This window comes from Cyprinodon variegatus, unplaced genomic scaffold (assembly GCF_000732505.1).
Source record: "Cyprinodon variegatus isolate N-32 unplaced genomic scaffold, C_variegatus-1.0 Scaffold158, whole genome shotgun sequence".
NCBI lineage: Eukaryota > Metazoa > Chordata > Actinopteri > Cyprinodontiformes > Cyprinodontidae > Cyprinodon > Cyprinodon variegatus.
The window spans coordinates 257,923-270,602 of record NW_015150611.1 but is presented as its reverse complement, the minus strand read 5'-3'; the positions used below and the strand labels follow the sequence as shown (position 1 = coordinate 270,602).

Sequence of the window (12,680 nt, the reverse complement as noted above, 5' to 3'; positions counted from 1 at the left end):
ATATATACGTATATATAGATATATATTTACCACCCTGATTAATACTGTGTAATCCCAGTAGGGTGTGACTCCGACACATGGAAAGGATACTTCAAGCTTTTTCTTTTTAAGTTTACTTTGGTTGTCTGTTGTCTTCTACTTGCTGTTATGTTGTCTGATCTCTGTTCCTCTAATCTCATTCAGATACAGAACCAGACTTCTAGTAGTTACTGTATATATCTTTTGTGTTGTCTGTTTTGCTGCTTTGGTTTATTTTCTCTCTTTTCATGCACTCTTTCCTGTCTCTATCTCCCTCCCTCTCTCCCCTTAGTTCTTACCCCCCCCTTCTTTCTCATCTCCTCTTAAGTGTCCTTTTTATATGGTTTACTCCCCAAATAATGTTCAATCAAGTTTGATATACAAGTATCAAGCAGAACCTTATGGCAAGAGTCATACTGTTCTGCGTGTGAAAGCAAAGCTGTATAGCTATCAGCTAGCTGTGGAAGATCAATTCCCAGAGCTATATTAGCTAAAAAAGAAAAAGGTGGAGAGAAGGATTTTGCTTCGTTTTTTCCGTTGTTACTTCTTCTCCTAGGAAAATGCCCCATATATTAAACAATGGTGGACTCAAAGCCTAAAGTCAATCTGCTTTTACAAGAATTTGATTACAAGCATTATAAAAAGGACAAACTGTTTATTTGCATTTATTACAATAATGTTTATTATTACGTATTTGTTTTTGTTAAAGAAAAAATATATGTATATAAGATCAATGGTCCAATTTATCATCCTGGTCTGTTGCAGTTATCTCGGTGGTGCCCTCTGCAGTCGTTTTGAAAGAATTGCAAATCTTATTTAATAAAACTGAATTTGCTATTGATAAATTGCCTGGCATAATTTTTTTGTGTGCAAAGAAAGGCTGTTTTGTATTTGAGAAAAAATATTTGTACTTAGAGATAGTTTGGGAAATATTTTTTTACTTTTTAGCTAGATGTTTGATTTGTGTTCAACATGTTCTACTTGTTTGCCATGTTTTGCAGGAAATTATTTTAGTATATGATAAGATAGGAGGCCGTTTCAGTTTTTTTTTTTGTTTTTTTACAGTGTTCTGAAAAGGTTTAAACCTTTTATTGTAGGCCTTTACTGAAAATTTACCTGTTTAATGTACAGGTAATATAAGGTATTCTGTGGGTCTGTGGTAGTTTGTTTGTAGTTTGTTTATGTTAATGCTATGACATCTTTTTAAAGCTTTAGAAAGAATTTTTTCCATTTACTTTACTGATTCAGTCAAAAATTGTGCAACTAAGTCATTTTAATATAGACACCTGATTAAATTAAACATAGAATTTTTATATAGTTTGCTGAATGGTCCAATAATATATTTAAAAAAATACCTGAAAAAGTCTTTTTGTGCTGATCCTAACTTTCTCTTATAAACAGGTGGTGAGCTTTGCCAGTCTAAAGTTTGACCGCTCCTACAACTGGATGGTGCTGTGTGTGCTGTGGTGCTCCATTGCTCAGTCCATTCTGCTGCCCATGTTTCTTTGGGCTTGTGACCGTTATCGGGCCGACATTCATATGGTGTGGGAGAAATGTGTCGCTATCATGTCCAATGATGAAGTGGATGAGGGTAAGTTACAGAAAGGCATCCATCTCCCTTTTATCCCACCTCCGTTTTCCCTCATTCATACCTTCCCAGTAGAAAATGTGGTAATTCATTTTTTGATGTAACTTTAGATAAATACTGAAGGAAAGCTCTTTATGTACTCTCATTATATAGAAAAATAAAGAAAATAATTTACGGTAATCTAAATAATGTATTACACATTTATTATTTTTTTTACAACTGAGGAAAAATAATTACTTTGCAAGAAAAGTCTCAGTAAAAGGTAAATCATTACTTCAATCATAATTAGAGGTGTTTAGTTTAGAAATGTTTGGATTCAAAAATTTTTACTGTTTTTAGGATCAAGATATTGAAAGTTAATTTTCCATTCAGCTAAAAAAAAAAGGCAGAATTTGAGCCCAACAGAAACATTATAGGAATTATTTCAGCTCATTAGGGGATAGTAGCATGTGTTGTTATCTCACAACCTGATGTGTAATATAATTTACCAAAACATTTGACATGTAATGCTTTCTTTTACTTTTGGTAATGATTCTTTTTAATACAATCTTTCAGTCACTTAACTCAGTTTAACCAATTAATAAATAAACAATAAAACCACTATGAATGTAATACAGTCATGGCGATGTGGTTTTTATAACCCATGTCTTTACTTCAGAAAAAATTCATATGAATATGTAAACAGAATGAAATCTGCCAAATTACTAGCAGTTTTAAAGTGCTTTCTGAACAAAGCCTTAAACCTTCAGTCATTCGGAATTCAAATTTACAAAATCTTTAGTTGTTTACTCAGTTTGGGCATTTGCTTGTCTATCCTGCTAACAAATGCCTTGCAGACAGGCTGCCTATAGACTGCCAACAGTAGTATTGAAATGGCATTTCTATAATAAGAGTAAAGGGTGAAGTTTGTTTCTACTGTAGTTCATGGCTTTTTTTTTTTTTTTTTTCAAACAGCCTTTCTTCTTTTTTCCATGGGCGTTAAAAAACGTTTGTATTACACCTTTATTTATATATTTCTGACAACTTAAGATGTAAGCAAGTAGTAGGGGAGGGGCAATACTTTGTTACCCCTCATAAGCAGAGAAAAAACAACATTTTCTTTGTTGTTTTCTATGGCATCCCATTAAAAAGGCTTAATGCCTTAGGATTTAGTATTAAGTGTCTTCTTAAGTTAAGACAAATCAAAATAAGTTTCCTTTTAATTTAGTTTTAATTTTCTATTTTCAATTGTACCAGAATCTCAAATCACAGGTCAGATGTTATCATGTGACCTTTTTTTCCCTTCTGAAATAAAAGTAAGTGTCTGTGTAATTTATATATTTTCTGCAATGTTTTTGTGTTTTGAGACTGTTTAAGATATATAGAGAAAGAGTGCCGCACAAAATATATTTGTATGTCTTTTTACTTATGGTTTAAACAGGGCCGTCGTTTCATTGAACAATCTCTCTTGAGGGAACAATCTAATAAATGGTTCCTCATTCGTTTGACAGCTTTAAGTGAATCTGTTAAAATGCATATTTATGTCATTTTGATGGTCATATTTCCCTCAAGTCAGGAAAAATAATTGGATTGAATAGAAATATAAAATACACTTCATCTTTTTTGGGGGGTTTGTTTATATTTTTGTTTTGGTTGTTTCTTTGGTTTACATTTTCTCTCTCTGATTTGTGAAAAAGGGAGTCACCTACTGACTGAAGTAAATCAGATGGACTTGTTAGACAATGTTAAGATAGTTAAATGTGGAAAGGTCTGATAAAGACAGAGTTGCATATTTTTCCATTTAGGTACTGTACAAGCATTTAATGTGGTTCAATATAGTTAGACTAAATTTCATTTATTCAGTTCAATTCCATCAATACTAATTCTATTTATTTCAGTTTGACTCAGTTGAATTCAGTTTTACTTGAACTTAATACTTGAACTAAATTTGACATTTTAGGGTAGCTCTTGTATAGGATGAAACCTCCTAAAGCAGCTATTTTCCCACCAATTAAAGACAGACACTATACCACAGTCTAGTCCTAAATGTGAGGTCACATGATAATCATGCATCAGAAAGAAACTTAGCAGAGATTTTTTCCCTTCTTTCAACCTAATGACGTCATGCTTTAAACTCACCCCTATATCAACCCCTCCTGCCCTGTGTCTAACCCTCAAGACCTTTTCATCATTTTCCTCTTTTGGCATCCTTCCTTAGAAAAGAAAACTGTCCAGAGGGTCCCATTAAAGACAAGGCACTTCATATTTCTTGTGACAAAAAACACACTCAATTATTGTGTTTTTTTTTTTTCAGAGGGCTTGCCTTGTATATCTCATCACAGTTGTATGTATAAGAATTGTTTGCTGTTTTCCAAAGCTACTAACTTTGCATGGAAAGCTGCCTGTGCAGATCGCTACATTCATCCTCCATCCATTTGGCCAACATTTATCCTTAAGGCCATTATATCATCTTCAATTGATCTTTGGTGGACATTCAAAGTTTATTTGGATTAAAATAATGGATAAAACAAAACTAATGTAACAATTTGAATTCTGCTTTAGCAACAGAAAAAGTTTTTTTTTTTTAAATATCCAATTGTTTTGTTATTTCTGCTTGGTTTCTCTTTTCTTTTTTTTTTTGGCTTGTAGCTTATTTTACTGAGCATACACAAAGCAAAGTCGACAAATCAGAGAACGATTGAACTTGTTTCTCCTATCTATTCGTCTGTCTGTCTGTCTGTCTTGTGTATGGAGTCCGTTGCTCTCTAATACTGACGCTCGTGCTTTTCTGCACTTTGCAGAAAACAGCCAAGATGGAGGAATTCATGCCGACTTAATATATGACAGACCATATGACTATAGCTCGGCGCCTGAAATCGTGACGATAGACCGTAATGCCAAGTTTGAGTTCTCAACCTTAGAAAGGGGGGTTCTGCAAGGGTATCCATTGAGGGAACAACAGGAAGATAAAATGCAGTATTTGCAGGTATATTTGATTTTCTTCATTTCTTTTTTTCCATCAGTTGAATTAATTTAACTTTATTATTAAATGCATGGTGAAGTGGCCTTGTATGCCTTTGCAGCATTGAATCAGTAAAAGTTGTGTGATGCCATCTATCTGATTTGCAACACTCTTCTTTTTGGCCTTTTATTTATTTATTTATTTTTTTTCTTAGTATAAATCTGAAAAAAAACTGACTAATGTTTGGTAAATATGACCATCAACAGTCCCATCAACATATTACCTGTGCTTCATTTATCAAGTAGCTTGTCTTAGTCATGAACTTACAAACAACTAAGTGCCTTGGTATTTTGTTAGAGAGTAACAATCTAGTAACTGGCTTACCTTCTACGTTTCAGGATTTTCCTCAAGGCTTAAGGGAGGCAATATAAATGTCCGTTCTTGTTCTGCAAAAAAAGAAAAGCATTTTGTCTATTTGATCTAGCTTCCATCTCATTCAGATGGAGAGTTCTGAAAAACTCATTTTCAGCCTGCATCAACAACAAAGCTGGAGCTTGCAGCCTTCCAGGGCAGTTCAACAAATTTAGCATCAAAACTTCCTCTTTGATTATAATACTGACTAATTTCTGAAAATGACAAAGTTCTGCTCTCTCTGATTTCTTGTTGCTTTGAAGTTTATTAAATAATAGAAGTAAGATTAGTTTGAACTGTCCTTGAAGACTATGTTGAGAATATGTAATGTCAAAATCAGCAAGTCCCAACCATTCAATATTACCTTTAACAAAGCAACTGACTGTGTCATCTTTGTGTTTTAGAGTGAAAAAAGTAAAAAACAAACAAAAAAAAAAGTAGCATAAGGGCCATTCTATAACTGGAAAGCATTTTTCTTTAAATTGGCCCAGCAATTTCAGGAAAAATATATATTTTAAAATTAACTTTGGTTAATAAGTTAACAAACAGAGATGTATACAGTAGCCATCACTGCATTATACCAACTTGGTCCTCTGTCTGCTGCGTTTGTGTTTGGTCCTCATCAGTAGATGTGTTTTGTTAGACTGTGTTAATCCTTGTTTGTGATTTTAAAAAGTGATTCATCATTGCTTTAGTTATTGTAAAACAGATTTTTTTTGGCTTAGTTCCTGAAGTAGACCATTTGAATTTGACATTTAGCTACAGACCATACAAACCTAATCTTAATCAAAGGTAGCCTGGACTTCACAACTGCAAGGTCTCTTATTGCAGAATAAAGCCTCTTTGGCTTTATTTGCTCTGTGTTCGTGTCTCCCTGTCTCTCCTGCATCTCCACTCATTCTACAGCTTGTGCTGCCCTCTGCTTTCCAGCTCTCCCACCCTTAGAGTTTAATGCTACTGTATCGTCTGCTGTTTAATTCTCTGCATTTACTGAAAGACACCACAGGAGGGCAGACTGATATCAGTCTTGAGGCTCTTGACGTGATCCTGACAAACCCACTGTCTTTGAGTAGTTGTGAAAACACAATGTGAGTATAACAAGTAGGAAACTATCAACCTTTATAGATAAGATTATACTGATAGAATAACTCTATGCTAAAATCTAACCTCAAATTAGAAGAAACGGCTTGAAGTTGCTACATGTGGGATATAATCTGAGTCAGGCTTCAATAAACAATGTAAGTTGTTTGACTTTTCCTTCACTGACCACATTAAACAACCTGTAAAATTTGACTTATAGACACAATCTAGTTTAATCTAACCTTTACATAAAACTGGCAAATCCTACATGTATTAATCTTTATTGATAATGATACTCTGCATGTTTACCATATTTTGTAAAGCTAGTTGATTGTTTTATGCGTTAAATTAAGGATTTTTAATATGAAGATTTTGTTTTGTGTCTTTTCCCTAGGTGCCCCCTACAAGAAGATACTCCCACGACGAAACAGACATGTGGATCAGCGACCAGATCCCCTCATACCTGCACCGATGGGGCTCCACAGAGGACGTGATAGTGACTGCCCACTACAGCTCCACCTTGCCGCGCCGCGAGAGGCGCAGGAGCAGCCTGGTGTCCTACCACGAGGAGAGCCACTATCATCACCACCCTCACCGCAAGCGGCGGCGATCTGAGGACAGCATGCATTCCCTCAAGCACTTGCCCCGCATCGTGTGCGGTGGGGAGCGCTATGAGGACGAACTTCGGTGCTTCAGCCGAGACGAGGTGATTAACTTTATAGACGAGACTCCTGTGCCAAGCCCCAGGAAGAGCCCACGCCGTACCTCCACCATCTCCCTCATCCCCCTCATCCCCAACGTGTACGAACAGAACGCCGTCATTCTTCCCCACTTTCCACTTACAGACTTTGAGCGAGAGCCACAGGTGCTCAGGAGAACTTCTGAACACAAACGGCTCGGCAGCAGGGGCAGCTCACCAGAGGGCTCCCCGAAACCGGAGAGGTCTCCCGGTAAGACGAGCCATGGGGCTTGTGGCTCAGGGAAAGGCTGCAGTAAAAATCTTCGTGATGGGAGACAACAAGAAGGAGGGGGTTCACCTGGTCATAGGGAGAGGACTGCGGGGCATTCGAGCAGCAGGCCCAGGACAGGTGGAGGTGTCCAACCCAAAGCTGGAGCTGACTGGGTGAAACAGAAGCACCTCAGCAATGCTGAGAATAAAGCCAGCATAAACAGTTTTGTAAGCAAACCCTCAGCATCATCCTCGGGATACATCACATTTCACTCTGATTCTGTTGGCTCCTCCACCTGAAAGCAAACATCTACATTGATATAAATACTAGGATCAAATATTTAATTAAAAAACTTTCTGGTTTAAGAAAGGTTTCATGCTGAAACATATCAGCCTTTTTATTTGTACAAGTATTCAATTTTATTACCTACCAGAGATAAACATTTGCTATCCTAAATGGCCTTAGGAGCTTTGGACCTGTTTTTTTTTTGACTGGGCCTTGTTTTCTTGTGTGGGCCGGTGACAATATAAGTCAACCCAGCTATTTGTCTGTCACAACGCAAAATCTCCACTGAGGAACACTTTTCTGCCAGTACTTACTCAAATAAACTGTTTTTAATCTGTGTGATCATTCCCAAACCTTTGTTTTTGTTGTTTGGTTCTTATAGGAGGGTGAAATATTTCCATGTGCATTGACAAGGATGTTTTAGGAATTCTTTTGTTTTCATTTATACCTTGAGCTTGAGTTTTATTTGGCCTGTAACAACCCTTGTGTTTTTGTTGTGTGGTATGGACACAGACTTTCTTAAATACAACATATTTTATTTTAGCTTTGCTTGATTGCTGAAATATTTATTTTTATTGTTTGTTTTGTTTTTTGTTATCATAACATGAAACTTTTTAGCAAACATTTTTCCCATAAAATGGAAAATGTGTTTATTTTTTCTCCCACACTATTGATTGCCCAGTAATGGTTTCTCTCAACTACTAAGAAAATAAAGACCCTTCCTTTATATATAAAAAAATATTTTTAAAAATAGAATCCAGATGTATATATATGAAATAATTGGACATTTATGTTTTTAGAAATTTCTGTTTACGTATCACATTTACTCTCTAAGGCTGACCTTACTTGACTTTGATGATAATGAGGCACAAATGTAGCTCATTACATAACAAACAGCTTTTAAGACAAATATGCAAATTGTGATTTTTACTCCCCTGTTGGTCCTCAAAACCCTTAACCTCACACTTGCTGTGATTCAGATGTACATTGAAATTAGTAAACGCTTTTAAATTAACAAACTAAAACACACTAATTGGAAAGCGATAATTTGAACTAAACTTTACACCATTAAAAAATACATTAGAATATCAATAGACCTAGTCTGGAGGGTTTTCTCCATCCGATGTGCTGTTTGATGAATTTATCTGTTTGAACTTCACAACAAAACAGTGAACATTAAAGTGGAGTATAACCCTACTGTGTGCCTTATAAATGTTGATATCATCCTGGAGATTTCTCCCATTTGATCTTGTTTTAACCACACAACTCAGTCTATTATATTGTTTTATATTAGAGCAATTCAAAGGTCATACTTAGTAAGTGGAAAGGAAATAAAATTTACATTTGTATATTTCATGTCCCTGTTTCCATATTATGTGGAGTAGCATTTTTTTTTTTTTTGACAAAAATAAATCTTCTCCCACTCTTTGATCAAGCTAAGTTAAATTGGACAGGTAAGCATAAATGAAGTGTCTTTCCAAATCCTTGTTGGATCGAATGCTTTGTTGCTCTGACTATATGTTTAGCGTCACTAAGCTTCTTGAAGATGTGCATCCCACCCCACTCCAAAGTATTTCTCAGTCTCTTAAGATCTTATTCCGGGCTCCCTTTGATTTGGCACCATTCAGGTTTCCATCTATTCAGACCAGTTTCTCTGGCTTTGAGCTAGAACATTCCCACTGCAGATGCTGCCAACATACTGTTTTACTGTGGTGGTGTGTTCAGGGTTATAAGCTGCGTTAATTTTCTAACAACAACAAACAAACTAATTTGATCCCATCTAACCAGAGCACCTTCTTCTGTGTGTTTTCTACATCCAGAAAAAAAGACCTATTTTACCTTTTTTTTAAACAGCTGTGTTGTTCTTGTCACTCTGCTATCTTTTTCTATTGGCACTTGGTCAGACAAGATTTTTTTTCCTATGGAATCAGAGTAAAACCAACTGGAAAACGGCTGATATTTAGCTGCTTTTCATTACACAACACATTGAAAAAGAAAAAAAGCAAATCTATCTCCTTCCACTTAACATTTATGCCCTTCTTTGTGTTGTTCTGGCTCACAAACTTACCTAAATAACAAACAAACACACACATCTGTGGTTCTAACACATCAAAGGATGAAATAGGAGAAATTATTTTACAAGGCAATTTAAGGCCTGCATTTAATTTATTATAAATTCAAATTTTTATTGTGGTTTACTTTTGCTGAATTGCAAAAATATTTAAAGACGTTTTATCACATTAGCACCCTCACTGAAAACTGACCATGTGCAGCTTCCCAGTTAAATCCACAAGCAAAATGTAAGTCTCTTCCAAAGTTATAATTATAGGAATAATTATGAAGGATACTGACAGTAAATAGAGGACGCAGTTGGGAGCATTGAGTGCTTGTGGATAGTATTTGTGAATGTGAATGTATTTTCACTAATAAATTTCAGCTTTTTTAAAAGGCATGAGAAAAAACTGAAATGGTTCCCCGTCACTCCTTTATTTGTTAAGAAATAGTTTTTTCCCCATCTACGTTCAAAAGTAAAAAGGTAGCATTTACTGGGCATTTATGCTTTGAGTCATAGAGCCTTCTTTTAGCTGTTTCATTCAAATTTTATGTGTTCCTGGTTTTCCTAAAAATGTCAGAATATTTGGTTAAAATGTTTTGCTTAATTTTTTTTTTTTTAAGCAAATCACCTCGCACAAATGTTGCTATGCTATAGCTATATATATTTTTTATTTTGTTGTATTTGAAATATTTTTGTGACATATTCAAAAGTTCATTACTCAAATATGAATGACGTTAAATGTTAAATGAGTTTTTCTGTTAAGCTAAAGACTTTGTTAACATGATATGATTAAACTCACGTAAAAAGAAGAAAATGTGTTCAAAATCTTTCTGGTGTTTTTTTCATTTAGTATAGTTGGAAAATGTAAGTCTAATGAGCTAGGTATAGGAAATGTTTTCCCAATGCTGGAAATAATAAGTTTTTTTGCTATATCTGCTCTTTCAGTGAAAAAAAGCTAATCTGGTCAGGAAGCAGGCTGAAATACCCCCATATACATGAAAACAATCTTTTCATACAGTAAAGAGAGAACTGTAAAACCATAAGAATGTTTACAGTTTGGAAGGAGGTCTTTACTTTATACTTTTCTCTTTTCAACATTAAACTATCTGCTCATGTTGCATGAAAGCTTTTTTCTCCTTTTAATTTGACCCAAGAATATCTGTGGATTGGTGGTTAAGTCTATAATTTTCCACAGCTCCGCAACAAGCCCAAATTATGCTATATCCAACACCATGCTCGGTAGTTTGTACGAGAGGTTTGTTTTTCATAAACAGTTTGTATTTTATGAAATGTTATGCTGTGAACTACCCAGTCTAAAGGGGCATTTTCCCAAATGTTTTTGGTTGATTAAAATTTACCTTTCTAAACCGATGACATTTCAACATGTTTCTGAAAGGGGCGGTATCAATGGTTGTCTTTGTTAAAGTTTTTTCCATCCTGATACTATTTCAATCTGAAAAACTCACACGGAAAGAAAAAGACAATTAGAAGAGTTTTAGAGTTTTAAGATGAACTCTGGATGCTGATTGGGCTTTTGTGAAGGTGTGGTTCAAAGCTGATTGGCCTGTGATGGAGGCGGGTGAGGGTAAGTAATCAGTTGAACTTTTGCCTAGGCTTCATTTAGCATTGTTGTTATAGAGGACCGTATTTATTTCATGCATGAATATTGGTGATCGTACTCAGGAATGTTTCCTTGTTTATTCTCAAAAATCTTTATCGATTTAAAATAAGGGAATTTTTCACAAACAGGTACAAGTGGTGAAAAGGTCAGCTCTCCTTATACTCTCTGCAGTCCTGATTGTTGCATTCTGGACCTATGCACTTTGTTAAAAGGACAAACCACAAATGAATGAGATGAATGTGGATAAAGCAGATTGAATAATGGTAGTGTAGAAGAAGAGCAGCAGCTCAACTAGGGGGTGGACTTCTTTAGTTACAGCAGGAAGGACCATCTTTGGCAGCCCTTTTCCCAAACAGGTTTGTGTGTGTGAGGACAATTTCAGGTCTGGAGAAACGATGGTCATAAGGAACCAGACCCGATTCACAGTAGACAGTATTGTTAAGGATGATGAAGGGATATTTTCTCCAAATGTCCATCATCGTCTCCATATTCTTGAGCAGGTAAAACTTCAGGTGGTTGTGCTTAAATTAGTGGAACTGGTTTTCCAGCAGATTCCGCGTTGTTCTGAATCAAAGCAATGACAGTGGTTTCATCTACAAAACTCAGGAATTTCAAAGACAAGTCAGTGGGTTCAGCATAGAAAAGTTAATAGCGCGAGACCACTGTTGTGAGAAGCATGGTGCTATTTGTTCTTCTAGTACAAGAGAAGATGCTCCCCAGCTTCATCCGCTGCTCAAATCCACAAAGAGGATCCTGCTCTACATCCCTTGATGGATAATGTGATTGGGGATTGGAAGCAATCAGCAGTTGACTCAACTGCAGGCCTATTTGCCCAGTAAGAAACTGCATAGGGTTCAATGGGGGAACGATGACCTTATGATGCTTCAACAACAATAGTTAACAAAGACGACAGAGTAACAGGTCAGTAGTCAATTTATTGTTGTGACTGTGCATTTCTTTGGACACCTGTAGAAGGCTTGGAGCAGGAGTGATCCTCACACAGCACCCTTAAATTTCCTGAAGATCTCTTTGAGCTTTGTTCTGCATAAAACGTAAATAAATCAACCACCTTCATAGATCATTACGTAGGTTCTGTGCCTCTCCATTCCTCATCCAGACAATGGGAAAAAAATGTCTACATCAGTCCTTAAAACTCTCCTTCACCCACCAAGGGCGGTCTCCCATTTTTCCTCGCTCAGGTTATCTGCCAGAAGCATGGGAGCTTGAGGGTTATTTGCTGTTCCTAGAACTGCACTTTTCTAGACCGAGATGTCTGATGTATTTCCAGGTATCTGCTGTAATCACTCTTCAAGTTTGGGGGTCACTGCCCTGGGTGCCCCAATGACCATGGGCACCACTGATACCTTGACCTTCCAGGTTATCTCCAGCTCTTCTCTGAGCCCCTGGTATTTCCTGATGTTGCAGTCACTTGGTATTGCTAGGTCAACCACAGTAGCTTTCCTCTGCTTTTTGTCCAGTTGGTTTGCCATTACCATTCGGTACGTCTGCTGTATCTGGAAGTCCCACAGGGTCTTGGCCCGGTCATTCTCTACCATCTTTGGGGGTGTTTCCCACTTTGACCTTGGGGTTTCTGGCCCATACTCTGCACAGATGTTCCTGTACACTATTCCAGCCACTTGGTTATGACGCTCCATGTATCTATCTATCTATCTGTCTGTCTATCTATCTATCTATCTATCTATCTATCTATCTATCTATCTATCTATCTA

General features: G+C 36.3%; 1 protein-coding gene across 3 annotated transcripts in view; it reads left to right on the top strand.

Moving 5' to 3' along the window:
• gpr153 (G protein-coupled receptor 153) overlaps window positions 1–10,645 on the top strand; it is a 47,455-nt gene extending 36,810 nt beyond the window's left edge. The window contains exons 4-7 of one of the 3 annotated variants that reach the window (XM_015377705.1): window positions 1,420–1,609; window positions 5,956–6,046; window positions 6,139–6,196; window positions 6,433–10,645. In XM_015377705.1, the coding sequence (XP_015233191.1) occupies window positions 1,420–1,609; window positions 5,956–6,046; window positions 6,139–6,196; window positions 6,433–7,287 (1,194 nt within the window). In that variant the 3' untranslated portion in view covers window positions 7,288–10,645. Of the gene's footprint in view, window positions 1–1,419; window positions 1,610–4,386; window positions 4,572–5,955; window positions 6,047–6,135; window positions 6,197–6,432 lie in introns of all 3 variants that reach the window. The other 2 variants (XM_015377704.1, XM_015377703.1) reach the window with 2 other exon arrangements.
• Window positions 10,646–12,680: the final 2,035 nt, after the last annotated feature.